Source organism: Manis pentadactyla, chromosome 8, assembly GCF_030020395.1.
Source record: "Manis pentadactyla isolate mManPen7 chromosome 8, mManPen7.hap1, whole genome shotgun sequence".
Taxonomy (NCBI): Eukaryota; Metazoa; Chordata; class Mammalia; order Pholidota; family Manidae; genus Manis; species Manis pentadactyla.
The window spans coordinates 3,701,567-3,729,315 of record NC_080026.1 but is presented as its reverse complement, the minus strand read 5'-3'; the positions used below and the strand labels follow the sequence as shown (position 1 = coordinate 3,729,315).

At 59.7% G+C, this 27,749-nt stretch overlaps 2 protein-coding genes across 4 annotated transcripts; one reads left to right on the top strand and one right to left on the bottom strand.

The window, feature by feature from the left end:
* Positions 1-27,312, top strand: LIMS2 (LIM zinc finger domain containing 2). Of its 3 annotated transcripts, none has more exons than XM_036884337.2 (10): positions 1-157; positions 14,036-14,195; positions 16,288-16,354; positions 16,603-16,723; positions 22,949-23,098; positions 23,740-23,890; positions 24,826-24,918; positions 25,543-25,591; positions 25,735-25,810; positions 26,439-27,312. In XM_036884337.2, exons 1-10 carry the CDS (start codon positions 147-149, stop codon positions 26,584-26,586), a joined length of 1,026 nt encoding a protein of 341 aa, XP_036740232.2. In that variant the 5' UTR covers positions 1-146; the 3' UTR covers positions 26,587-27,312. The 3 variants fall into 3 exon arrangements, with proteins under 3 accessions (XP_036740232.2, XP_036740231.2, XP_057361426.1); XM_036884336.2 differs by lacking the exon at positions 1-157 and adding an exon at positions 8,896-9,051; XM_057505443.1 differs by lacking the exon at positions 1-157 and adding an exon at positions 9,174-9,197.
* On the bottom strand, positions 17,150-20,010 carry GPR17 (G protein-coupled receptor 17). Its single transcript, XM_036884338.2, has one exon. It carries the CDS (start codon positions 19,556-19,558, stop codon positions 18,539-18,541), a length of 1,020 nt encoding a protein of 339 aa, XP_036740233.2. The 5' UTR covers positions 19,559-20,010; the 3' UTR covers positions 17,150-18,538.
* Positions 27,313-27,749: the final 437 nt, after the last annotated feature.

The following is a 27,749-nucleotide window of genomic DNA, read 5'->3' as shown; positions in this document are numbered from 1 at the left end:
CCTCCACCCCCGGGCCGCTCTGAGGGCGGAGCCACGCGCGGCCGGCTTTGGGCGGCTCCCCGGTCCGCGCGGACCTGCCAGCGGGCGCCCGGAGGCTGCGGCGGCGGAGCGGTCGGGCGGCGCCCCGGGCCCAGCGCGCAGCCACCATGACGGGCAGGTAACAGCCCCCCCGCCCGCCCCAGCAGGGCGCCCCCTCCCGCCCCCGGGGCCCCCCTCCCAGCGCGCGGCTGCTCCGGCCCCGCCAGGGGACCGCGCGCCCCTCCGGCCGGACAGCGGGCCCCCCGGCCGGCACCTGCCCCGGGCCGCAGCCAGCTGACGGGCGGAGCCAAAACCAGCCGGGCCCCCTGGCGGCCCCCTGCCCCCAGCTAGGCGACCTCGGGAGGCCGCAGACCTGGGGCCGCGTGTCCTCCCCGGGGGCCGGTGGTGAACGCGGCAGCCACGGCAGAGGGCCTGCGGGGGGCCCGGCCAGATCTGTGCCCACGCACAGGTGCGCGGGGGACCCCGAGGCGGGGGCGCTCCCTGGGCCTGGCCCGGCCGCTGCTCCCACGCCCCTTGTTGCCATTTGGCAGATGAGGTGACTGAGGCCCCAGAAGCTGAGTGACTCTGGGGTCGGTCACAAGTCCGCCCGTGTCCGGCCAGGGTCGGCCTCCGCAGCCCTTTCTGGAACTCGGTTGGATGCAAGCGCATGACTCACGGCTGGGAGGGAGGGACTGCTCTCCGCGGCCTGTGGGCCCCCTTCCAACCAGTCCTGGAAGGAGTTGACGTGGGGCCTGTGGGCACAGACTTGTGGCTTGGCTGGGAAGAGGGGCTTGGAGACCAGCGCCCAGGAATGGGGGGCAGCCACAGCGGGCAGGTGGTGGGAAGCCTGGGGGAGGCACAGCCTGCAGGGGCACACAGATCACCATTAAGACTATGACTGACGGGGAGGCCTAGGGCAGCCCCAGGGACCCCAGATAGCATGTACCCCATCACCCAGTGAGTCCTATGCCTCAGATGCAGTTGGCTGCCCTTCCCAACCCTCGTGTCCCACCCTGAATCTGTGGACAAAACCAGCTCCCCGTGTTCACCAGGTTGGGGTGCTTGCCAGGCCCTGCTCTCCTCGCCCCGGGGCTCCCCTGCCAGCTGCCTCCCCTGCTTCCCCCCCTGCAGAGCTTTCAGGGGAATGAAGGGAGAGACTGAGAAAGGTGGGAGGTGAGACTCAGGTACCCTGAAGGCCACAATACAACAGAGCCATGGGCTGACACCCTGTGGGGAGTAGGGTGCTCAGAGACCCCCGGCTTCTCCGTCCTCTTGGTCGGGTCCTCTGGCCGCTGAGTCCCTTGGGCCTTCCATGGGGAGGAGCCCAGCAGGCCAGCCGTCTGGCAGCCCAGCAGGAGAAGCTGTGGAGGCAGGTGGCAGGGCCGGGGCCAGCTTGTCCTGGCTGCCGCAGGGTGCCCCAGCTGCAAATGACCCAGGGGCCAGAGTGAGCCTTCGAACATCCTGGGTTGGGTTTTTCCCTGGAAAGATAAGTAGTGCTCATCTTGGAGGATTAGGAGAAACCCCAAGACATGAAAAGAAAGAAAACACCCACAGTACCACTCCTCAGACATGCTTTTAGGAACATTTTGGTGGCTTGCTGCTTTTCTCGTGGTGTTTTCCTGCTCGCTTGGTTTCCGCGGCTGTGAGCAGTCCTCGCGCACAGGTAGCTTTACACCCTCCTCTGAAGGCTCCTACCGCCCACAGCCAGGACTGGCCTGACCCCTCCACGCACACAGGCCTCGGGGCCAGGCCCGCAGAGGAGTGGACATCTGACCTAACCCTTGGGTGAGGCGAGATTTGCCTGTCCTGAAGCTGTGTTCGTTTGCCCTGTTTCGTGTTCCCATGCCCTCTCTGTGCCCACTACCCACACTGAAGATGGGCAGGGCAGCTCTGACACCAGGCTCATCTTTGGAAGCATCCCTCTCATCACACACCTTACCCACCACCTGGGGCTCCCCCTGTCCAATGCCTGAGGTCCCAGCTCTCCACGGGCAGAGCAGGCAAGCCTAGAGGGAGGCAAGGAGTGACCTCCAGTGACAGGCCAGCCTCGGGGTGCTGTGGAGGGAAGGGGCTGCAAGGAAGAGCCAGAGAGGATCCTGCTCAGGAGGTAAGCTCCAGGAGCCCCCCCCATGGGCCCCGGCGGCTGGGCTGGGGGACCCGGGATGCGGGATTGGCAGGGCTGGGCCCAGTTTGTGGCGGCAGACGTGGGTGTGGAGGCAGAGCTTGCTTGGGCCATGAGGCATTTGGAGAGCTGTGGCAAGTCTCAGGGGAGACAATGGGAGGCTGTCGGATAGGAGGTCTGAAGCCAGGGTGAGGGCCGAGCGGGGCAGAATGGGCAGTGAGGCCTCGGGTAAGTGCGGCTGCTCAGGGAGGGGCCCTGCTGCAGGAGGAGGTGCTCAGCCCAGCCTGCAGCCCACTGACTCTGGGCCCTAACAACACTCAGGTCTCTGACTGTCCCAGCTGGAGGGGCCGTTGGCATCACCACTGTCCCCCAGGGAGAGTGTTAAGGCCAGGAGGTTACAGCGCCTGCCCCGGGAACCCAGCCTGTCCCTGGGCCCTGCTGCTTGCCCACCCGCACAGTGGCACTCCCGGTGGACTTGTCCATTGGCTCCCCTGCTGTAGTGTGGAGTCCCACCCGCCAAGTGATCCACCTCTCTTGGTGCGGTGCAGAGTGGGGCTGCTAATTCCCATCCCCACATCACTGGCGGCACCTCAGCCCCTCCCCACCTTCTGCAGAAGCGTGGGTGGCCCCCTCGGCAGAAGAGCCTGCCCAGGTGTGGCTAGGGTGGCAGCCAGAGCCCTGGGGCAGCACACAGAACTGCGCCGGAGTCAGGGTCTAAGCAGAGCATGGAGCACATGACATGTGACACGCTGCTGAGCCGTGAGCCGGACACAGTCCCAGGCTGGCAGTGCCCATGGCCCCTCAACTCCCCTTTTCCTTTGCTTTGAGTGCCGACTCCCTGCTCTGATGGCCCGTGGAGCGCAGTAGGGGTGGAGGGCCTGACTGGTGGCATGTCTAATTCCATTCTGTGAATACCCCCACACTGGCTCTCTTCAGGCTACCAAGATGATATTAACTGGTTTACAAAATTCCTGGAAATTGAAGCAGCAGCACGTGTGTGCCGGCACAGGGTGGCCCAGGCGTGCTGCCGTCGGGAGTGCAGGACTTCCCCCCCAAGGGGCCGGGCTCTCTCTGCTCCATCGCACGTGTGAATTCATACTTTAAACTTCCTTAGTTCTTCATTTCCATGTTGGAAGGAGGGGCAGAGGGAGGCACCTTATTTATGTGTATGTGAGACCAAATATGTGTCCGCACTGATGCTTGAGTTTGAAACTAAGAAAATAAAATCATTCAAAATCAAATTTCCTATAGGGTAAGAAAGTTGGAATATGTTATTCATCTGAAGCATGTTGGGATTTTGATAGGGGTTGTGTTGTATCTGTAGGTCAGTTTGGGTGGCTGGAAGGTATTCTCATCTTAACAATACTGACTTTTCCAATCCATCAGCATGGGGTATCTTTCCATTTATTTAGGTATTCTTTAATTTCTTTCAACAACGTTTTATAGTTTTTGGTGTATAAGTCTTACATTTCTTTGGTTAAATTTATCCCTTAATATTTTATTCTTCTCAGTACTAGTGTAAATGTAATTGCTCTGTTAATTTCATATTCTGATTGCTTATTGCTAGTGATCTTTTTTGTATATTAATCTTTTATCCTACAACCTTGCTGAACTCATTTACTAGCTATAATAGAGTTTTTTGGGGGGGAGGATTCTTAGGATTTGTATATATACGAGTACGTGATATGCATATAGTTTTACTTCTTCCTTATGATCTGGATACCTTTATTTCCTCTTTTGTCTAATTGTTTTTATTAGAACCTCCAGTGTAATGTTGAAAAGAAATGGCAAGACTGGATATTCTAGGCTTGTTCCTGACCCTAAAGGGAAGGCTTTCAGTATTTTACCATTAAGTATGATAGCTACTAGGCTGAAGAAGTTCCCTTCTATTCCTAGCTTATTGAGTATTTTTTATCATGAAAAGGTATTAGACTTTATCAAGTGCATTTTCTGCATTTTATGTGCTGTTTTTCCTTTATTCTATTGATATGGTACACAACCTTGATTTTTAGATGTTAAACCAACATTATATTCTTGGGATGAATCCCATTTGGTCATGATAATATTTTTTATACGCTGCTAGATTCAGTTTTGTTGAGGATGTTTGTGTCTGTCTTCATGAAAGATATTGATCTGTGATTTTCTTATGATATCTTTATCTGATTTTGGTATCAGGGTAATACTGACCTCATTGAATGAGTTGGGAAGTATTTCCTCCTGGTTAATTTTTTTGGAAGATTTTGTGAAGGACTGATGTTAATTCTACTTAAACATTTGGTAGAATTCCCCAATAAAACCATCTGGATCTGGGTTCACCTTTGTAGGAAGACTTGATTATTAACACAGTCTCTTTATTTGTTAATGGTCTATTTGGATTCTATGTTGCTTGTTGAGTCAGTTTGGGCAGTTTGTATCTTTCTAGGTATTTGCCCATTTCAGAGAGATTATTTAATTTGCTGGCATATAGTCGTTCATAGTATTCTTTTATAGTCCTTTAAGTTTCTCTAACTTTAGCCCCTTCTTTCATTCATGAGTTTAGTCATTTGAGTGTTGTCTTTTTTTCTTGGCCAGTCTAGCTGAAGGTTTGTTAGTTTTGTTGATCTTATCAAAGCACCAACTTTCAGTTTTGTTTATTTTTCTCTGTTTTTTCTAATCTCAATTTCATTTATTTCTGCTCTAATCTTTATTATTTCTTCCCTAATGCTTGCTTTCAATTTAGTTTATTCATCTGTTTCTGGTTTCTTAAGGTGGAAGGTTAAGTAATTGATTTGAGAGCTTTCTTCTTTTTTAATGTAGATATGTACAGCTATAAATTTCTCTCTAAGCACTGCTTGAGGTGCATCTCATAAATTTTGGTTTTGTTTTCATTTTTGTTCATCTCAAAGAATTTTATAAATTCTCCTGTCTTCTTCTTTGACTCACTGGATTCTTTAGGAATGTGTTGTTCAATTTCCACACATTTGTGAATTTCCTAAATTTCCTTTTATTATTGATTTGTAATTTTATTCTACTGTGGTCTGATAATATGCTTTCTATGATCTCAGTCCTTTTAAATTTATTGAGGCGCAAATTACTTTTAAGGTCTGTCCTGGAGAATGTTCCATGTATACTTGAGAAGAATATAGGTTCTGTTGGTGGTGGACTGTCTTATAGCTGTCTTTGAGGTCTGTTTGGTTTATAGTGTTCATGTTTTATATGCCTTTGATTAGCTTGAATAATGGTCTATTCATTATTGAAAATGGAGTTTTGAAGTCTTCAACTATTATTGTTAACTTACCTATTTTTCCCTCAGTTCTTGCTTCAGGCATTTCAGAACTCTGTTGTTAGGTGCATACATGTTCATACTTGCTATTTCTTTTTGATGGAATGACTCTTTTATCATGATAAAATGTCCTTTTTTGCTCTTATAACAATTTTTGCCTTAAAGTCTATTTTGTCCAATATTAGTATAGCCACTCCAGTTCACTTTTGGTTGCTGTTAGCATGGTATATCATTTCCATCCTTTTACTTTTAAACTGTTTTGTGTTTTTTAATCCAAAGCAAATCTTCTGTAGAAATTATATAGTTAGATTATGGCTTTAAAAAAATCCATTTGCTAATCTTGGACTTTTAATTGGAGAGCTTAATCCATTTACATTTATTGTAATTACTGGTAAGATAGGCTTTATGTCTGCCTTTTGCTCTCTTTTTAAATATTTCTTATGTATTTTAAGTTTCTCAGTCCCTACACTATTGCCTTTCTTTGTGTGAAATTATTTCATTAAGCAGTTGTCCTTAAGTCAGATGGGAAAACAAGGGTTACAAACAAAAAATTCATTTATACTGTCTTTTATATTTATCTACATAGTTACCTTTATTATATAAAGGTGAAATATGCTTTACTGCTCTTTATTTCTCTGTGTGGATTCAAATTGTCTGATATCCTGTCATTTCATCCTGAGGACTCTTTTTGATATTTCAACTCTAGAGTATCTATTTGGTCTCATTTTACAATTTTTATCTCTTTATTGATATTCTCCATTTGGTGAGACATTATTCTCATACTTTCCTTTAGTTTTTTAGAAATGATTTCCTTTAGTTCTTTGAACAAATTTAAAATAGCTGATTTAACATCTGCCTAGTGAGTCTAACATTTGGGCTTCCTCAGGGACAGTTTCTGTTGATTGCTCCATTTTTCTGTGTATGGGTCATACTTCTTTGTTTCTTTGCTGTCCATAATTAGTATGTGGCAACTCTGGAAAATCAGATTCTCCCCAGTCCACAATTTGTGAAGTCCATATCTCTGTCATTTGTGGCCACTGAAATATCTGCTCAGTTGGTTTAGTGGTCAGCTAATGATTGGACTGAGACTTCCTTGAACTCCTGAAACCGATAAGTTTGCTGAGAGCATTAAGTTTATGTTGGGTATACATTCAACATTCAAACACATTGTTGACAGTTCTGCCTTAGCTTTCACTTCCTTCTCTAAGGAGTCCAGAGTTAGTTGGAAATGAGAGCTAGGACCTTCCTGGGACTCTCCTGAGCATGCTCACATCCCTGGGCATTTGCATGGCCTCCTAGATTCCCAGGAATATTTCAGTTATTTTCAAGCCCCCAGGGACATCTCATTCCTCAGCTTTTCCTTGTAGGCTTTTTAGCTAGTCCATTGTTGCCCTGGCTATTATCCACTGCCTGTGGCAGTGGCAGCTATGATGTCGTAGGCAGCTATGATAGTAATAGATTTGAAAAACACTCCCCAAGAGAGGCTTTTAGCACTGGGTATGTGTTAAGTGAGGTCCCGTAAAGACAAGCCCTTCAAATGGGGTCTTCCAGGGAGGACCAGGTCAGGTGAGATAGTAACTACTCTTTGGGAATGAAACTTTGAGAGAGGAACTGTCTGCTCCTTCATTACTGGGAATGTGGCTTGTCACATGTCAAGGCAGCCATGGAGTTAGGGAGCAGGGATTAGGGGCTAGGATAAGTTAAAACACCACAAAGCTCACTTTTATCAAGATTCAGTTTTTTATTGACCAAATGCCCTCTGTGTTACTGTAAACCTTTGTTAATTTGCAGAGTTATGAAAAAGTAGATTCTGACATTTTTTACTAGCTTTTTTCATTGCTTTTATGGAGGGACAAGCTTTCGGAAGTTCTTACTATGCCATTTTTCCTGATAACCTCTTACTGTGTTTTGCAACTGTGTCCTTCTTACCCCACCCCATAAGACAGGCTCAGGATGGGGGGCAAGGCTATGCAGAGATTTGGGATTTGGACTCGACTGGACACTAAGCCTTTCTCAATTTCCAGCCTCTGGTGCTCACTTTGTAGGAATTATTTGTTGAATTGATCAGTGTTTGGTAACCTTGGACTTGAGCTTTACAATTATGATTTTGAAACACCAGTGGTTATCACCTCCTTCCCAGGTCTGTCTGCAATTGTAGAACCCTAAATCAGTGTTCCCCCCTTAAATGAAACTGTGGCTCTGGGTGAGAGTTCTGGGTTCTAGAGTTCAGGATTTATGCATGGAAGGGACTGAGTGGGTGCTGGTAAGAGGAGCCTGGGCATTGACTTCAAGCTGCTATAACAAAACTTCTTACCTAAGTTTTGTTAAGCATTCAGGCTGTTCACATCAGAGAGGGGGGGTGATCTCTGCCCTCGTGTCCTTCGGGCTCAGTCTATCTATGTCCTTTAGACTCTGTGATCCCCTTTAAGAAAATATTTGTTGAATTGATCATTGCTTGGTACCTTTGGAATTGAGCTGCATTTACAAATTATATTGCACCCAATGCTGGTGGTGATCTGGCTGTGTTATGGGGCGAACCCCAAAGTAGGTAATTATTTTGGGCTTGCTGGAAGAGATGTGTTCCCCAGTGTAAGTTTCCCCCCACCCCAGTAGAGGAGGCCCAGTGCCCTGCTGTCCAGATGATGGCTACTGTCTCTTTCTCTTGAGTGGTAGAGGAAGATACACTGCTAATGCTTTCTGACCTTACTAGGTAGACTTTAGGGAACTGGAATCAATGTTAAAGATTTCTGGGAGTGCTCTGGGTCCTTCTATTATAGCCCACCATGGTGCCTGCTCTGCCGGCAGTGGCGGCACTTCAGGCCCTGACCTTGGGGGCGTGAACCTGGATCACGGTAACCCTGCCACCCTCTAGGTGGAAATGAATGGAAATGGTGGTCTTCTTGGGAGTCAGACCTCCCGCTTCCGCTCTCCTTGCCAAGCTAGGGGGTTGTCTGTTCTCTGCATTTTGACAGCATGCACCTCTTTTGGGAGCTTGGCTATTTGTTGGCCAGATCCAGGGATCCGGTGTGGCCGCCCTGGTCCTGGTCTCCTAGGTGGCATTTGTGGCCGCAGGCTCTCAGGGAAGGGAGCGAGGCAGGATGTGCGCACGAGTGGGGGCCCTGCATCAGCTGCCCAAGGGCTCCTAGGCTGGCTCGGTCCCACCCTGCCCTCCTTGGCCGATGTGCCTAACCAGCATGTCCCGGGGGCTCCTGGCCACCTGGGACCCCCAGGCATCCTGCCCTGTCATGTGGACCCCACCTCAGAGCTGTTTGGGACCAGCGCAGCCAGTGCCCTCCCAGCCCCGGCAGCCTTGCTTTCACTGTGCTGCCCCCGCGGAGCAAACAATATCCTTTCTATCTGGCGTTGACTCCCTGCCCTTTGGAGACCGCAGTGTGTAACGTGAGCTCCAGTGGGGCGGGGGTGGGGTGGGGTGGCGGGAGGCGCCCCCTGCTCGCAGGCCTGCCCCGTCCTGGCATCGGGCCGCCCCGCCACCGCATCTGCCCCCCCGGGCCTGTGGCCCTAGGACCGAGCGGGCTGCCCCGACGTCGGGAGGAGCCGGCGCCATGGCGGCCCGGCTGGGCGCGCTCGCCGCGTCGGGGCTGTACCGGCGGCGCCAGCACCGGCAGAGCCCGCCGCCTGTCGGGCCCCGGTAGGTGGCCGGGGGCAGGGCGGGGTGGCTGGGCGACAATGGCCGGAAGGCTGCGGCTGCAGGCCTTTCCTCGGACACCGTGCGCCGCCCTTCCAACGGCCGAGGCCGGCGCCAGGGCCCGGGGACAGCGCCGGGATCGGAGACCGGTAGGCGAGCCGCACTTCATGCCATGTGCCATCAGCGCTCCGCAGCAGGGCGCCGAGGACGGGGCGCTTCAGCTGAGTGTCCGTGCGACCCCACTGCTGCAGCGGGGGTCGCTTTGTGGATGAGCAAACCGAGTGGTCAGTGCCCACCCCTACGTGGACAGGCTGTGACGTGAGGCCAGGTGGCCCTGACTGAAGCCCGAGCCCTGGAGGACCGCCGGGGCCAGCACGCGGGGAGGGGGCACGTGGGGCTGAGGTGGACCTCAGGGCGTCTCCGAGTTTGAGTAAACCTGGTCTGGAGGGGGCCCGGGGGGCGTGTAGGGGTGGTGGAGCCCCAGCTGGGAGTCAGGCTGGGGGGGGGGGGTGCCCAGGACAGGGTTTGCAGTGCCCCAGGGCCACCTGGAGGAAATATTCAGAAAAAAGGTAGGGAGGGGGAACATTGAGGCTGGGGGACTTGCGGTATCAAAGTGACAGGTGGGGGGGAGGTTGGGTGGAGGGTGCAGGGGTCAGGGGGGACAGTAGCGGTCAGAGGTGGGGGCTGGAGTCGCCAGGGAGGAAAGGCAGCCCAGGGCTGGTGCCGCCCAGTGGAACCCCTGCTCTGAGCTCCCTGCGCAGGGTCGGGGCAGCCTTCCGGCGGGGTGACTAGGACCAAGCCGCCAGTCGGAGCCCGGGGAGGGGAGCAGAGAGCACGGGCTGCAGAGCGCCCCGTGGCATACACCTACAGGCCCACCACTGCCTGGGATGGGGGTTGGACATGCCCACTGCTCAGATGGACCAGGTGACTCACCTGAGCATGGCAGTCCTGGAGAGGGAACCCCCGCTACCCCTCGGGAGGCCTCTGGGTGATCCTGGTCATGGGTGGAGGGAGAGAGGGGTGCTGATGGGCCCGTGGCCCTGCTGGAGAGTGACTTCACAGCGGGGGAGGGCGCGCCATGGTGATGCACCAGGCCTCCGAGGCCGTTTATACACTTCTCAGCTCAACTTGTCTGCGACCTTCCGGCTTGCGGGACCCCAGCTTTGTTTAGAGTGCAGCTGCATGGAAGTGAATGAAGCTGCCAGAGCAGAGGTTGGCCGGGCTTCGGGGAAAGCTCTGATCTCCCACAGGCCCCAAACAGATAGCAGTGTGTGTCAGACCGCGGAGATGCCTCACGTAGCAGCTCTAGGCAGCGCGTCCCAAGGCTGGCGTGGGGCTGGCTCCGTGTAAATCCCCGTGCCAGGTGACTCCCGCTGCCACCTGGTCTCAGGAGGGAGGGGCGGCAGGAGGCCCAGCAGGCGCCCTCAGCAGGATGTGGCTCAGAGAGGGCTCCCCAGCCCGGCCCAGCCCAGGCTGGTAGTCATCGTGAAGCTCAGTGACGTCTCGCACAAGCCCGCCAATTGGCTTGTGCTGGGCGTCAGGCCCGAGAGCTTCTGCGCTGCTGGAGGGGCTAGAGAAGGGGTGCCAGGGGCTAGGATGGTGAGCTCTTCCCCAGCTCTGGGGCTGGCCTCCAGGTGGTTGGATGGGCCAGCCGGGGCCGGATGGATCGGGGTGCGTGGGGTTTAACTGGCAGGCTTGTGCCCCCGTTCCTGGCTGGGATGTGGGGAGTACGTGGGATGTCATTGTCTCCCACCCTTTGCCCTCTGGCCAGGACTGCAGGCGGGCTGCAGCCTCCCCGGGGCTGGGCTGGGGTGGAGGACTCCAGAGGCCCTTAGTGTTCCTGGGAAACAATAGCTGTCTTCTTCCAGCACTCAGCCTGCTGGGCCCTGTGCTCCACACAGGGAGCGCTGTGTACCCTGAGTTCTTCGTTTCGGCTCTGTGAGACGGGCACTGCTGCTCTGGGATGAGGAAGCTGGCACTTTTTCCAGGTGCCACAGCTGGTGGCTGGGCTACCAGGATCCACGATGGGGGTGCAGGGGCTGAGCCCAGAGCCTCAGCTTGTCCTGCCGCCTCCTCCTGCAGGAGATGCTGGCATTTTCTCTGAGGGTGATACAGTTCAGCTGTTTGCACCTTGGCACGTCTGCCCATCCCTCTGTCTTTGGCCAGTGGGTTGGCGTGCTGTCTGTGTTCCTGAGCAGGGTGACATGGGGATGCAGCCATAGAACTGGGGGTGCTACTGCCCAAGATGGGCTGGGGCAGCCAGTGGGTATGGAGGTAGGTGTTCAACCCCACACCCCACCTGTCTGTGCCAGAGCTTGTGCAAGGTGCACAGGGGACAGATGGCAAAATCTTTGAACTGATACACCCAGGGGCCCAGCTGGGGAACAGGACACAGACCAGGTAAGGGCCAGCCCCTCTGATAGGGGACTGATGAGGGCTGTGTCAGAGGCTATGGGGTGGTGTCTGCTACAGTCAAGTGAAGTAACCGAGGTAAGCTGACAGGCCTGTTCCCAAAAGCAGGAATGGATGAAGAATGGCCAGGTGCCTGGGCTCGCTGTGCAGGGAGTGACTGGCCGCAGGGGTGGGCCACTACAAAGCTGTGACCGTGGTAGAGGGAACAGCCATCTGGCGGCTACAGGCTGGGGGCTGGAGCAGCCCCATGGGAGCCCGAGGGCAGCGGCCTGGGGGTGCAGGGCTCGGGCTCGGGGGCACCCAGAAGCTGGGTGTGCTCTGCGCCCACTGGTTAGGGCCCAGCTCTGGCTGTAAGGAGCAGTCTGAAAGCCTGGGCTGGACTCGAATCCTTGTGCTGGCTTCGTTTTCTGGGGCATGTAAGTGGGGAATTCCAGGCCCAGAGTTAACAGGATTTCCTGTTGATTTCTGACTTCTCCAACACTCCAAGGTCTTGCTCACAGCCAGGCCTGGGAACTTCCTCCCTGCCACCCTGGGTGAGTGCTTTGGAGGACAGGGCCGCCAGGTTCACGGTGTTCTCAGGCAGGAAAGCATGCCTGTGCTGACGAAGTCCACCCAGCCGTGCGGTGGCTCAGGTAGATGGTCATCTGCCCTGTCTGGCCGGCCGTGTGAGGACCAGCAGGGAGCTGGGGGGAGGGGAAGGGTGGCCGCTGGGCACAGAGCCCTCGTTTTGTCTTGGGCTCTGCCCATCTCCTCTTGCCACTATCCTGCTTCTTAGTCCCTGAAGCCTAAATATGGACGTAGGAGGTGGCATTGGTCCCCAAAGCATGCTCAAGGGCATGCTGAGGCATGCAGAAGTCCAGCACGCCTGGCCAGGCTTGCTGAAGAGCCTTCTAGCCCTGCATCTGCCACTTGGGTTCCCCAAGCTGAGCAGAGAGGAAGTCCTGCCTAGATGCCCCAGCCCAGCTTCCAGTCCGTCTCCATATGTCAGCAAGCTGCCCTTAGAACCACTGTCCCCAGCCCGCACCTCCACCCGGAGAGGCAGAGCCCTCTCCCACCTCCTGGGCTCGTCCTGCCTGGGGAGCCTTCCTCTCTGCAATAGCACTCAGGAATTCTCTTCACGATGCTGTGGCATGGAGGGAAGCGGGGGTCCAGTCTCCTGGGAGGAAGGACGGGCTGGAGAGATGCTCTTGAAGGTGTGAGCCCATGAAACCCCACTGCACACGCTTACATGGCATTGCCAGCCAGTTACAGCCTCCCTGCCAGGCCTGACCCTCCTGCTGTGCCCAGCTTTCCAGGCAGCCCCCACCCACCCACTCCACTGACACCTGGGACAACTTTGCCGCCCTTGTAGCAGAGACGTGGCATCAGGCCCTGGGGCTATAGGTGCTGTCAACGCTGACCTGGCTCAGGGCCCCTGTGCTGCAGTCCGTACGGCCAGCTCAGTGGGGGCATCTTTACCTGTAGCTCGGTGCGGATTCTACTCCTCCCAAAAGCGGTTCCCACCATGGATGTTATGTGCTCCACACCCTGCTCCCACCCCAGAGAGTCGCGCTCTCTCCTTCTCCATGGTAGGGGGTACATGTTCTGGCGGAGAAGGCAGTTTGAGACTAATGCATGGAACAGCAGAGAGAGCCACTGCTGTGTGACCAGTCTGGGTTCACATCTGGGCTCTCACCTGCTGTGAGGGCTGGCGAGTTACCCAGCCTCTCTGAGCTGTAGGTCTGCACCTGGAGAGCAGGGTTGCCTCAGGGATTCAGTGAGTGTGAAAACAGAGCCACTCACCTGTGCCTGGGTGATTTGTTGCCCGACACTGTGGTTCCTTGAGAAGGGGGCGATAGGAGGCACAAGAGGGAGCAGAGGTGACCACGGACACCCCGAGAGATGGCCCAGCACAGTGAAGACTGGGCAGCTGGGGACCGGGTCGGCAGCCTTGCCCACCACACCATCCTCGTGGGAGTGTCTGTGGCCAGGCACCCTGCCCAGTGCTCACTGGGGCCCCCGTCTGACTGGGCAGAGAGCAGCCACGATCCTGGTGCTCCCACCGCTGCGGCTGGGCCCTGGGAGTGGCGGTGGTGCAGCTGCGCGGTAGGTGGGAGCAGCTGCTGGGGCCCCGACTGCGACTGCCCAGGCCCCGTGTGGACACCCCCAGACGTGCACCAGGGCTGCAGGGCGTGCCTTCAGAGTTGGGGCACTGGTTTCTAATCTGGACTTTGCTCTGCCCAAAAGACTGCGGCCTTTGGGGAGGTCACCCTCTCTGCTGGCCTCAGCCTGTCTGTCTGTAAAAGGAGACGCTCGTGGCCCCGGAGGACCGTCATCCGGGAACACACACTGCAGCCCCGGCTTGGCGCTTGGCATGCCTGCGAGACACAGCAGCTGCGGGGATGCGTGGGCAGCCGTGCAGCATGACCCAGGCACCCTGGCCCCACCTGCATGTCCCTGGGTCCTGCAGTGCCCAGGCTACCCTCGGGGCGAGGAGAGAGACTCTCCGTGGCCTGGAAACCATTTACCTTTTTGAGGAGGGGCCCTGCTCGTCCTCACCTGTCCCCAGTTCCAAGCCCTTTCTTCCTTCTCCCAGCAACATGTCCAGCGCCTTGGCCGACGCGGTGTGCCGGCGCTGCCAGGCGCGCTTCGCCCCCACCGAGCGCATCGTCAACAGCAACGGAGAGCTGTACCACGAGCACTGCTTCGTGTGTGCCCAGTGCTTCCGGCCGTTCCCCGAGGGGCTCTTCTACGAGGTGAGGGTGCTCGGGGCCCGAGCCCCGGCCAGCTCAGCATCTGCCCTCCGGGAGCCTGGGGGCCTGCCCGGTGAGGGGCGCCGCGGGCGCACCAGACCCCGAGCTGAGCTCTGCGCCCGCCCACACAGAAGCTTGCTCGCGCCCCTGTGGGCCCATCCCTCCCTGTGAGACGGGACCAGTGCCCCCTGGTGGCCCCGGTGCTGAAGGAGAGCCACCATCTGTCCGGCCTCCTCTGGTGGACTCTGGGGGGCCCTGGGGCACCGTCGCTTGGGCTCAGGTGGTGATCACAGTACACGGTGCCGAGTGCTTGGCGATGCGGCACCGCAGGCCGGGCGGTGGTCAGGGAAGATAACGTCTGACAGGCCTGCGGGAGGTGAGGGAGCCGCGCGCACATCTGCAGGCCCGGAGGGCTGGGTGCGTGGGTACGTGAGGACCAGTGGGAGGAGAGGAGGGGGCGCGGCAGGGGGTGGGGGCCGGGAGGGGGGTTTTGTTCGGCTCTGCGGGCCTGCGTAGGCCTGCCTTAGGGTTTCACCCTGGGAGAGGCAGGAGCCGTGGCAGGGGATGAGCCGAGGGCTCACACGGTCTGTCCGCGTCTGGAAGGACGGCCCTGGTTGCTGCGCGGCCGGGAGACTAATGGGGCAGGCACGGGAGCCTGGAGGGCAGGTGGGGCCGGAGGGCAGGTGAAACCAGATGAAAGTGAAGCAGCCTAGACGGGGCCGCACTTGCTTACGAGAGCAGATCGTTACATTTCCGGCAGTCTGCAAGCTGAGAGGTAAGCACAGCTATTCTGAAAAATTCAATTATATAAATGTACAACGAGATGAGCTTTTATTAAACACAAAGGTAACAAATACTGAAAACTCACCACTTCCTCTCATTTGTTACATTTGAAAGTCCTCTGTGCCTCGGAGGTCCCTTCTGCCGTCTGGGGTGGTGGACGCCTCAGGTGGGTCTTCGTGTGACATGGTGCCGGTAGCTTGAAGCTGGCCATGGCGGGGATATTTACACCTGACCCCACCCCCCGCCCGCCTTCATCCAGTGCTGGTCATGACTCTCACCGAGCTACGGGCACACCACTGGTGTGCGGCGCGAGGCAGGTGGTAGCCAGCAGCCAGAGGGGTTGAAGGTAGAGCTGTGGGATTCACAGGGACAGCTGTGGTCTCTCCAGCCTCCTGGGAGATGCTGGCTGACTGTGCGGGCCGTGGGGGGGAAGGCAGATCTCCGTGAGCAATGGCCATGTGCCCAGAACAAAGCCTGGTACATAGTAGGTGCTTATGAAACATTCATTGCTTAATGAATTCACACCCCTGCTGTCTCTCTAAGTCACTGGGCAGAGCTCTATCCAGTTGCAACCTAACTAGACACTCATTTTAGAGAACAGGGGAAAAGCATATTTTAAAAAGAGAAAGTAAAATTGTCAAGGGACAGGAAAGCAGAGGCAAAATTTGGTCACACTTTGGGGCTGGTGCAAGGGCCCTACAGTGTCCAGACAGGGGCTGCCTGGTGGTGTCCACACTGCCTGCTGCTGGCTGCAGGACGTAGGGTTCTCTCTTCGGCCCCCATGCCCTTCCTGTGTCCCTCCTTCTGTCTCCCTTGCCTGAGTCTTTTGTGGCTTCTGGGTGAAATGTACTTCTTACAAAGGGAAGACACACAGGAAATTGGTCAAGTGACACATAATTCAAACTAGGTCCCAACTCTCTCGGGCCTGATCTCCCAGGACCAGCGGGCCAAGACCTTCGGCAAACAGCAGCCGCTCTTGGATGGCTGGCCTTGCTGGGCCCCGGCTTCTCTGAGGCCGCGCTCTCGCGTGCTGCGGAGCGGGCCGGGTCCTCCCAGCCCAGGCCTTGCCTCTGCGGCTCCCTCGGTCTGGAGCGCCCTCCCCTCAGGACAGGTGCTGTCTTTCAGCTCTGCACCTCCTCCAGCAAGTGCTCTCTGGAGGGAGGGCTGGGTGCCCCCTCCATGCGGCGGTAGCAGTTACACAAAGTGGGGTGCTTCTCCAGCCTCCAGAGGGCAAGTCCCGACCCACAGAGACCAGCCAGTCTGGGGGAATGATGGGTGTCTGCTTGTCCTTTCTCTGCTGCCCCATTTGCAGTTTGAAGGCCGGAAGTACTGCGAACATGACTTCCAAATGCTGTTTGCTCCATGCTGTGGAGCCTGTGGTAAGGCTGGAGGCAGTACCCCCCCCCCCACACACACCCCTGCACTGCCCAGAGTGGGTGGCGGAGCCTGGAAGCCCCTTGCTGACCACAGGCGCCCTGGCTCTGGGCGCAAGCCCGTGGGCCCCCTGCAGGCATCGGCTCCCTCAGCTCAGGGATGACCCGGCTGAGAGCAGATGGGGGCTTGGGAGGGGCTGCAGAGGGGAGGGGCGTGTGCCCTGTGCTGGCCTGCAGGGACCTCTCTCTTCCAGGCGAGTTCATCATCGGGCGCGTCATTAAGGCCATGAACAACAGCTGGCACCCGGGGTGCTTCCGCTGTGAGCTGTGCGATGTGGAGCTGGCCGACCTGGGCTTTGTGAAGAATGCGGGCAGGTGAGGTGGGCCTGGATGGGATGGGCCCTTCGGAGGCCCTGGTCTTGGCGTGCCAGGCCCACTCTGGCACTGTGGCCTGTGCCACGTGGCTGCCCGCCCCACTGCACCTTTGCAGGGTGGATAGGAGAAACCCCATTTCTGGGGGAGGACTGAGGCTGAGGGGTGCCACCCCAGGGCCCGCCCAGGCTTGTGGGTGTTCTGGGGAGCAGCTGCCCCCATCCCCCATAGTGATGACCTCCCCTCCCACTTCCCAGAGGGGACATGTCTGCCCCACTAGACCTTTCCCTTGGACACCAGACTGCCCATGTGCCATCTCCACTTGGCGTCCCCCTGCATCCCTACCAAGCTCCAGCTTCTCTCCCTGACCCCAAGTGTCCCTGTGTGGGTAAAGAGTCATGCCTACCAAGCCCCTGACTGTCCGTCTGGCCCCACCCTTTCCTGTCTGGGCCCTCAGTGCCATCTCATCCTATCTTGGCACCTTCACTCCCTCCGGTTGCTGTCTGTGGTGACCTGGTCCCTCTGCCTGCCCCATGTTGCCTCTGATGTCTTGGTCAGCAGGGTCCTCAGCATAAGCCCTAGTGTCGCCGTCTAAAGGAGGGGCCATGGGCGGGCAGTGCGCCGGGAGTCCCCTGTGGACTGGGTGCAGGCCTGGCCCGTCCTCTCCCCTCCCGAGCTGCAGCTCGCCCTGTACGGCTGCCCCATGGCTTTGTTGGGAAAATCTGGAAGAGTCTGGAAGTGCTGGAAAGTAAAGGGTGTCACAGAAGCACAGTGGCGCAGCCATGAGGGTGGGACCTGCTCTGGCTCAGCCCCCGCACGGCCCAGGCCAGCTTGCTGACCCACGACGCCGAGCTCTGGCACCAGCGTGGGGCATGCCTGCCTGGTCACAAGTGTGGCTGCCCCAGCCTCCACTGGCCTTGCATCCACCCTGCCGTTCTTGGGTCGAAGGGAGTTCTGGGAAAGGAGTTCTGTTAACCTCACACAGTAACCTTCAGAGTCTTAGGGTACACTTGTAGTGAGCACTGGAACCAAGTGCCAGAGAGGACCCGGTAGGTGATGTGGGCCATGTGGTGAGGTGAGACGGCTCAAGGCTTGGCCACCGAGGCTCGTGGAGGCCTGGGAGGGTGCAGGCCTGCGGATGCCCCTGGTTAGTGGGACAGGGTGGGTGGGGGCAAAGACTGCCTCCCTGCTGGGGGCTCCAGCAGGACCCGGAGGGGCAGATGCTGGGAAGCGGGGATGGTCGGGCCACTTGCAGGTCAGTGTGTGCGTTTAGGGCCGGAGAGATCAAGAACCGAGCGCTGAGCTGCCGTGCCCCGCAGGCCATCTTTGTTGGGAGTCGCCTGGCGACTTGCCTGAAATGTACTTACAGCTCTAAATCATAGTCCCTGTCCCCTTACCCAGGGGTAGTTTGGCAAAGTGCCGCGAAGGCAACTGGAGGCTTCCGGGAAATCTTTAGACGCCCCTCCCTCCCCTCCACTGGGACTGCTCGGGCCCCTCTCTCCTGGGTCCGTGGCCCCCGCCCCCTGCGGGTCTCTGCAGAGTCTGCTCTGTGTCTGCAGCCGAGGGTGGCCGGGAGCCTAGCAGGCAGCCCTCGGGCAGACAGACCCTCATTGTTCCGCGCTTTGACCCAGGCCTCCTGGCCCCTCACTGGGGCGGGCGGCGCTGGGCATCCGGCGGCGGGGGGCGAGCGGGGCTGACTCCGGGCCCCCGGTTAGGGGTCGGTGCCCCAGGCGCGGCGGGCCCGGGCTCTGGGGGTGAGTGCCGCCGTCGGGGGGCGCGGCCTGCGGAGCCCCCTCGGTTCTCGGGGCGGCGGGCGCCTCACAGCTCGGAGCGCGCGCTCAGCGAGCTCTCGTTGGTCCTGCCGTCCAGGCCGGACAGCGGGCCCGGGAGCCTCCGGCCGCACAGCAGGGAGCACAGGGCGTCGCGGAACTTCTCGGCCACGAAGAAATACATGACGGGGTCGAGCGCGCCGTTGAGGCTGGTGAGGCAGGAGGTGATGCGGTTGCCCCGGGCCAGCGCGCGCTGGGCGGCGCACGAGGTGCCGCGGCCGCCGTGGCGCAGCACGTACACGGAGCGGTGGACGTGGTAGGGCACGAAGCAGACCAGGAAGATGGCCAGCACCATGGCGATCATGCGGACCGCCTTGTTCTTGAGGCGCTTCTCCACGCGCGGGCCCTGCCGCAGGCTGCGGATGATGAGCAGGTAGCAGGTGACCGTGGTGACGAAGGGGAAGGTGAAGGCCAGGGCCAAGGACACGAGCGCGTGGTGGGAGGCCTTCTCACGGTACAGCTGCAGGCAGACGACCGTGTGGTCAGTCTGCACGGTCTGCGGGCTCACCAGCAGCGGGGCCATGGCCACGGCGACCACCACCCAGAGGAAGGCGCAGGCCAGGTGGGCGTAGAGGGGCCTGCGGAGCTTGAGGGAATGGACGGGGTGCACGATGGCCAGGAAGCGGTCAGCACTGATGCAGGTGAGGAAGTAGATGCTGGCGTACATGTTGAGGTAGAAGAGGAAGCCGGTGAGTCGGCACGGGATTTCCCCAAACGGCCAGTGGTTCCCAGAGAAGTGGTAGACGAGGCGGGTGGGCAGGACCAGCACACAGGACAAGTCGGCCACGGCCAGGTGCATCAGGAACACGTTGGCTGGGGTGCCTGACTTGTGGTCCCTGATGAAAAGCCACAGGGCCAGGGCATTGCCAGCAAAAGCCAGGATGAAATCCAGGAGGTAGAAGGAGGCGAAGAGGATGTTCTCCAGTGGTGTCTCCTGGCCACATTGCTCTGCGGTGGCCAGGGAGGAGTTGGCGGTCAGACCTGGGGAGGTCGCCTCAAGGCCATTCATGCTTCAGCTGGAGGCAGAGCCTGGAGCAAGCCTGGGTGGGACAAGCAGGCAGGTTCCAGGGAGCCCGGCCCCGGTGAAGTGTCACCCTCTGCAGAAGCCAAGAGTGAGCCCTCCGAGGACTTCAGTACCTGCCCACCCGCCCCCGAGGGTTGGTGCTGCACCATCCCAGCTCGGCTCGGCCTGCGTGGCTGGGCTGCAGAGGGGCGGGAGAGGAGCTCGCTGGGAGGAGCACAGGTGTGCCCGTGGCTGGGTGGCATGGTGGCTCTGCACTGGCAGTTGGGGAACTGGAGCAAGTTCTTTGCAAACTACGCCTGGGCTCAGTTTCCTCTCCTTTTCCTGCCCTTGATGAGCGCCCTGGCAGGGCTGACATGAAGGGTGGGTGGGCTCAGCTCCCCTCGAGGAGGAGGGGCTGGGTGCTAGGTGCGGATGGAGAAGTGGAGGCGTGTGGGACCCCTGCCACGCCCTCCGTTAGTGCAGGGGCAGGGCGCTGCTCCGGGCTCTGGCATGCTGGGCTGTCAGGCTGGGCAGCCTCTTGACTGCCCCCATCATGCCTCATCTACCACCCCTGGGGTCCCCCACCCCCGCCACCAGAGCATGGCTGGCTTGGGGGGAGGGAGCCGGCGGCAGTGAATGCGCATCTGGCCAGTCAGTGTCCCAAGTAAAGGGAGGCCCTTGCCTCCTGATGTCCCATTTTAATTACTGAAGAGGAGGAGGTCCCCAGCCCGGACTACCTCCCCTGGCCCCAGAGGGGTTCGGGATGCCTGGAATTCTAGTACAGAGAGTAGATTCCTCCCCTTCAGGCACACATGACCTGAGGGGTGGTTTGGGGGAGGCCCTGGAGGTGGGAGAGGCGAGGGCCAAGTAGGTGAAGGGCCGTGTTGAGGTGGTGTCGGGCTCACAGGGGGGACTGGAGTGCAGGTGCGGCCTTGGCGGGCAGCAGGGCGGCAGTGCTGTGGTGGCCGGCAGCAGTGGGGCACCCTCACGTTCTCCCAGCCCCTCTCCCTCCCTCCAGTGGCCCTGTGCCACGGGGCCCAGTAGTGAGCTCAGGGGCTGCTTCCTGCTGACCGTCAGGTCAGGGCAGCCTTCATAAGCAGGTAGAGCCATCATCACAGAGTGGCGGCTCAGGGACAGGGCCTCCTGTCCCTGCCCGGCTCCGAGTTGGCCTCTGCAGGGCCCCTGAGCTCCCTGTCTGGCCCGCCTTCCTGGCCCTTACCTCAGCAGCTGTCCAGGTAGCAGGGGCAGGGGCGGAGGGCAGCAGGGGGAGCTGCGGCTGTGGGCTCCGTGCAGCTGCCGTTGAAGGCTGGCTATTTAAGGACAGGAGGGGTGGCTGCAGCCCCTCCGGCCCTGAAAGGCCACTTCATTCCCGAGGGGGCCCTTGTGTGGCGGGCCACTCCCACGGCGGCCTCTGCAGCCACTGGGCTCTGAATATTCCAATGTTTCCCACCCCATGTGCCCCCCTCCTGCCCCCACCAGCTCAGGCACTGTGTTGGAAGACGTGGAGTGGGCGAGGGCTGGGTGGAGGGCTGGCTGGGACTGATAGACACAAGGAACATTTCAGAATGGGGTAATTTCCTACCAGTGGGAGGGGGTAGGGAGGGGCTGGCTGCCATGGCAACGGGCCTGGCCTCCCAAGCCCGCAAGGGGACAGGAGAGGGGTCTTGTGAATGGGGGGTTGGGAGGCTGAGGAGTCTTGTTTGGTGGAATGAGAGGGGACTCTTTCAGGACACTTGCTGTAGGGTCCTTGTGTCCTGCCCCATATAATTAGTCTCCATTGGGGTATGGAATAAATCACGGTCTTTATCTTGAGCGGTGCACAGCTGCAGGCTGTCTCATAATGGGGCGCTGTCTGTGCCCCTGGGGATCCAGCTCTGCCCAGGCTCCTCTGCTAGGCAAGAGGCCTGCGTGGAGGGCCACCTCTGCCCACTGACCGCTGGCCCCTGACTCCTGGGGTGGCTCCAGGCTGGGGGCTGGGGCACAGACAGGGTCTCTGGGTTGGGTGGAGGCAGTCCTTTGGGCTTCAAGGATCTGGGGGCTGAAAAGGGCAAAACCTTAGTCACAAAAATGAGAACTGCAGGCACAGGCCACATCTGCGGCCACGGCAGGTAGAGAGAGGGTTCTGGGCCAGAGGGACTCTCAGTCTAGGCCTGGCCACTACCTCGGGGCAGACAATGCCCACAGCCCCTCCTGCCTCTCTCAGCCACTCCTTCACTCACATACCAGCTGACCGGCCTGAGCCCTGCTCTGGGTGGGGCCCGTGGGGACCATGGAGCACAGCTGGGAGCCAGTCCACTGGGGGCTCAGCAGGTGGGCCCTGTGCCCTTCACACCTGGCGGGGGGCTGAGACATGCACACGGAGCAGAGGGCACTGTTCTGCAGCGTGGAGTCCAGACCCAAATGAGGCGGCAGGCATGGTGGTCAAGGGCATGGGCAGTGAGCTGGCTCCCTGGCATCTGGAGTCTGCTCACCACACCTGGTCGGGAGATCCTGATTTTGAGGGTTAATCTCCTACATAACTTCTCTGACCTGCCTGGAAAAGGGGCCACACTGGGTACCAGGTCCCCGCGGAGGCTGCTGAGGGTGGGTTGGTGGTATGGAAGGGCGGCAGGGCGGAAGGGTGGGAGGGAAGGCCCGGATGCATCAGGGGTACATACAGACTGGGGAGGTGGGCGGGGGTGGGGAGCTGTGGACGGGGGCCTTTGTGCCTCTTTGCCTGGAGACCCTGAATCTAAATGCCTGTCACTTTGGAGGCCCGAGGAAACAGAAACCATGTTAATTTCCCTCTCAGCAGAGACTGCAGCTGTTGCCCAACACAGGGAGCGGCATCAGACATTCTCTGAAGTCTGTACAAAAGAGACTCTGTCAGGACAGTTCCTGGGTTGGGGGGCCTCTGTCTGACACAGATGTGCTTGTCTGTGGCGACAGAAAGAGCCTGCACATGTTGGGGTGCCTCTTTGCCTGGCAGATCCCGAAGGAAGGGGTGTGTAGGCCCAACAGCCCTGGCAGTCCTGGCTGCTCGGCAGGGCACAGTGGGGTCAGGCTCACAGTCCCTGCACAGTTACTCAGGCGTGTGAAAAGGCATTTGAAAAATAAAACTGAGTTTTCAGCAAATGTCAGTGAAAGGTCTGCTCTGTCTGGTGTCCCAGGCTGAGAAAAAGTGGAAAGAGCAAAGTTATGCCTGCCACCCAGGCAGCGGGCTCCGGCCCTCCCTTCCAGCCATTTTCCTGCGCAGAGGCCCCTTTTTAGAAGGCCTGTCTGTGGCCTTCCTGTCCTCAGGGTTGCGTGGCTTGTTTTTGTGGCCCGCTGGCTGCACCCCTTGAGGCAGCCATCCGGGGTCTCTCCCGGGAGGCGGCTGGGGCTGATGGGGAAGAAGGCCCTCCTCCCTTCCCCCAGGCACCTGTGCCGTCCCTGCCATGACCGCGAGAAGGCCAAGGGCCTGGGCAAGTACATCTGCCGGCGGTGCCACCTGGTCATCGACGAGCAGCCCCTCATGTTCAGGAACGATGCCTACCACCCGGACCACTTCAGCTGCACCCACTGCGGGTACGTGTGCAGCCGGGCCCCCGTGATGGGGGCAGGGGGCAGGTCAGGCAGGGCCGGGACCCTCCCACCAGGGCGGTGAAGGGGCAGGGGAGGTGGTCCCGTCAGAGAGAGGGGGGCAGGCCGGAGGTGGACCAGGGCTGGGCAACCACACTGCAGGAAACGCCTCTCTCCAGGGCTCTGCTCACGGAGGACTTGTTAGGCCCGGCTGCAGACCCAGGGGTGGGGGGCGGCTGGGTCCAGACAAGGCTGAGAGGAAGGACTCAGAGGTGGGGGGGAGGCTTTGGGGGAAGGGCTGGTGCTGGTTGGGCAGGCGGGGAGAGAGGCAAGCCGGACTGCAGAGCGGGCCCCTTGGGCCTGCCCCAGACACCCCGCGGGGACAGCGGGCTGGAGAACAGACCGGCTTCTCAGACAGTGCAGGACACAGGCTGCCTTCTGCAGGGTCTTGCGGGAATCCTGTGCCCTGGGGCCCGTCTGGGGCACAGGAAGTCCCCAAAGAGAGCAGAGATCAAAGAGCCGCCTGCCCTAGGCACTCTGCAAGGACAGGGGCCCTCTCAGGAAGCTGCTCCCTGGGCTGGACGGGCTGGTGTGGCTTGTGGCAGCCCGGCTTGCAGGACAGGGACATCACCTGCACTGTCTTCCAGGAAGGAGCTGACCGCCGAGGCCCGTGAGCTGAAGGGTGAGCTCTACTGCCTGCCCTGCCACGACAAGATGGGTGTCCCCATCTGCGGCGCCTGCCGCCGGCCCATCGAGGGCCGCGTGGTTAATGCCCTGGGCAAGCAGTGGCACGTGGAGGTGAGCACGGTCGGCCTATGCCTGCCTCGGGCCCAGGGCCCCAGTTGGAGGTGGGGGTGCCCCGGTACACAGTCAGAGCTTGGCCTTGCAGACTCCAGCACCAGCCAGCTGGCTGGCTCCCGGCAGGAACCTTCTGGCTGGACGCTGCCCCTCTGCCCCTGGGGGGGCCAGCCTGTCCCCAGGAGCCAGGAGACCCAAGTGCACAGCTGGTGTTCAGGCAGCCACGCCCACCTTCCCTCCTCTCCTCCTGGCCTTCTACAGGATTCCAAAGTCACAGGAACACCTTGGGGCCAGCCTGCCCCGGGTGCCCTGTGGGATTATGGTTGACAAACTGGTTGTGCACAGCCCCATGTGGAAGCAGGGCACACCTGCTGGTGCGCTCCTCAGGTTTGTCCACCTGGGCCACCTGGAGCCCTCGCCTCTGCACTGTGGACTCTGACAGTCCTACGGATACTGCTTAGAAGGGAGGTTTGTGTCCCCTGAGGCCATGGCCAGCTCTGGACCCGGAAGCTCGGCCTTGGATGGCCTCTTGGAGAAGGTCCCAGGGCAGGCCCTGCCTCCCAGCACCCTGTGGGGGTGAATCCTCACCCGCCCACTGACCAGACTGGATGGTACTGCTCAGGGACTCCGGGCTGAAGGGGATGCTCACGGGAGGGAGGCTGGGCAGCCTTCTGAGGAAGGGCTTGCGAAGAGCAGAGCTGCCCCAAGAGGCCCACCTGCCACGGTGCCTCAGCAGGACCTGACAGCGGAGGCCGAGGCTGCGGGGTGGGGAGCAGGCCGGGGGAGGGTGCTGATGGGGGAAGGAGTGGCTCTGGTGGGTGTGCTGACCCAGAGGCAGTGCGATGGGGCCCACTGCCCAGCTGGGAGCCCAGTGAGGCTCTCCACCCCACTGACCTCCCGCCCTGAGCTGCCCTGCACACCCCTTCTCCTTCCAGCATTTTGTCTGCGCCAAGTGTGAGAAGCCATTCCTGGGGCACCGGCACTATGAGAAGAAGGGCCTGGCCTACTGTGAGACCCACTACAACCAGGCAAGGCCTACTGTGAGACCCACTACAGCCAGGGACTGGCCTGGCAGGGCCACAGGGGCCCAGGTCCGGAGGGAGGCTGCCTGCCTTCTGGAGCCCTCGGGGAGCCTGCAGGGTGACGGGTGTGGTGGGGACTGCAGACGTCTGAGCAGGCAGGGTGTGGGGCAGCCCCTCCAGAGCCCGCTGGGGGAGCTGAGCCAGGCCTGCGTGCTCAGCACCGGGCCTTGAGGCCTGGGCAGTTTTTTCGTACTCTGTGTCTTATGTGAGGAGTGTGCCCTACGGCCCAGGCCTGCTGGGGGAACTGAAAGAGAGGACAGTGTGAGGTCCGGGGCTCAAAGGGGTGGCATGTGTCACCATTGTCCCCCCACCCACATCTGGCAAGGTGGTCCAGCTGCTCTGTACAGAGGATGGGGCTACCATCCTGGCCCACACCCTCTCGGGACACCAGCGGGAGCAAGGCAGCCTCTTTGGAGGAAGGCCTGCACCTGTTGTCTTTCCTGGGGTGATGCTGACGGGCCGAGGAGGGGCCCTGGCGGGAAGGGCCCAGGAGGATACAAGGGGACACGGTTTGGGGCAGGGTGGGGGCCGTGGCTGCCTGCAGTATTTTGACACCTGCTTGGTCCACAGCTCTTTGGGGACGTCTGCTACAACTGCAGCCACGTGATCGAGGGCGATGGTGAGGCTCCGTGGTCCCTGTGCCCCCTGCGCTCCCTCAGGGCTGGGGGTCCTGCAGCTGCGGGCCAGCTGGCCCTCACTGTGCGCAGCTGGGCTCGCGCCAGCCTGGGCAGGGCCTGCTGAGCCCCCGTTTGCTCCTCACAGTGGTGTCAGCCCTTAACAAGGCCTGGTGTGTGAACTGCTTCTCCTGCTCCGCCTGCAACGGCAAGCTCACCCTGAAGTAAGTCCGCCAGGCCCCTGGAGCCCGTGGTGGGTGCGGGGACTTGCACAGCCACCGCACCTCACCTGTGGAGTGTGTCCTGGGAGCTCAGCTTGGGGCAGGATGTCCGTGGCGGCCTCCTCTCCCGCCCTCCCTGAGTGCCCACCTTGGTCAGGCTGTGGGGATACAGTGGAGGCAGGGGGCGGTCCCAGCCCCATGAAGGCTGGTCCAGGGCACAGTGAGAGGCGGAGTGACATGTGCCTCCCACACACACACGCACGCAGACACCAGGCTCTGGGGAGGGAAGGGCCTCTCCAGCTCTCGGAGCAGCACACCAGAGGCGTAGGGCTCGCACCTGCGCAGGGCTCAGCCGGGAGACCTCAGGGGGTGCGGCGTGACTGAGCCGAGGTAAGTGGCGGGAGGCAGGAAGGGCTCTGGGGCGCTGGAATCCGAGGAAGGTGCCTGGGGGGGAAGGGGGGCCTGGAGGCTCTCTCCTGGATCGTGGTGACCTCTGGCTGGAAGCAGGCTGGGTGGGGAGGCTGTGGGCTTGGGGCCCGGGAAGCCCACTCTTCCGCCTCGGTGGGGCCAGAGGAGACCAGGTTCAGAGCTGCTGGGCGAGGGGCTGTCCTGACTGCCGGCTCTCCTCCAGAAACAAGTTCGTGGAGTTTGACATGAAGCCCGTGTGCAGGAGGTGCTACGAGAAGTTCCCGCTGGAGCTCAAGAAGCGGCTGAAGAAGCTGTCGGAGCTGGCCGCGCGCAGGGCGCACCCCCGGCCCGCGGGCCCCAGCTCCGCCTGACCCCTGGCCTCAGCCCTTCCCTGCCGCCCTGGCCCCCCACCCTCCTTGCCCGCCAGCCCTTCCTTTCCACGCTTCCCTGGACTCGCCTCTCCTCCCGCCACTCAGGCACTGGGGACGCAGGGCCTGGCAGGTGGCAAGCTTGCGCTGGGCCTGTGCCCACAGCTTCAGCCTTTCATCCTCCAGGGGCAGGACTGAGTCAGCCGGGGCACCTGGCCCTGGGTGGGGCCACTCCCTGCCTGTCCTGACCCATCCCTCCCCCACGCCTGGCAGCTCACCTTCCGCGGGAGCTAGGCCAGCCTCTGCCCCGGAGAGGCCCTACTGTGCACACATGGCCCTGGCAGCTGCAGCGGCAGCCCCTCCAGCCCCAGGACCGTGGCCATGCGGAAGGCACCTTCCGGGGACCATTCTTTGGTCACAAGTCCAGGCACTCAAGCAAGTAAGATCCAGCCTGGGCCGGCCGCCACACCCCCTCTCAGGCACCACTACCTCGCTCAGGAGGCCTCCTCCCTCAACTCCACCCTGGACCCGGGGCCACTGCGGCCCCCACAGCCCCTTGGGTTCCACCAGCACACGCTGAGCCCCCAGGTGCGGCCCGGGGCCAGGGGGTGGTGGGGTCAGTGGGCGGCTCACTCCTGTCCTCCAGGGAGGACACATCCTCCGTGGCCAGCCCACCACCTGGTGTTGGGACTCACACCTGCACAATGAATGAAGGCTTATTTGCACCAGCACACGGCCTGTGTGATTTGTGGTGTCAGGTGAGGAGGGGGTGGTGGCTTCTGGGGGCACACGACTGTCGCGTTGTTCAGCTCTCAGAGAGCAGACAGGACAGGTGGAAGAGAGATGCTCAGGTGGGACCCAGCCCTCCCCCCAGGGCCAGCCTGCCACCAGGGCCTGGGGACGAGGCCAGCCCTAAACCCTCCGCCTGTGAAGACCGGCAGGCTCTGATGGCGCGTCAGCACTGCGAGGCCCTCATGCGGCTCTGCTCCCTGCCTGCTCAGAGGCCGGCCTGAGCCTGACGCAGCACCAGAGGGCAGGCAGGCCGCCCGCATCCCCACGGGGGGCTCTCGGCGGATGAAAGCGTGCAGAGGGGCCTCTGGGCAGAACCTCCCCAGGCCTCGGAGGAGAGGGGGGAAGCTAGAAGCCGTGAGGCCGCCCCCTGGGAA

What these genes read in the sequence shown, in the direction of transcription:
- LIMS2 (XM_036884336.2), top strand. Translation starts at nt 8,966, where the DNA reads ATGGCGGCCCGGCTGGGCGCGCTCGCCGCGTCGGGGCTGTACCGGCGG. An exon ending in TCCATGCTGTGGAGCCTGTG is followed by an intron (nt 16,355 to 16,602) that starts GTAAGGCTGGAG and finishes TCTCTCTTCCAG; the next exon opens with GCGAGTTCATCATCGGGCGC. An exon ending in GCAAGCAGTGGCACGTGGAG is followed by an intron (nt 23,891 to 24,825) that starts GTGAGCACGGTC and finishes TTCTCCTTCCAG; the next exon opens with CATTTTGTCTGCGCCAAGTG.
- GPR17 (XM_036884338.2), bottom strand. Translation starts at nt 19,558, where the DNA reads ATGAATGGCCTTGAGGCGACCTCCCCAGGTCTGACCGCCAACTCCTCC.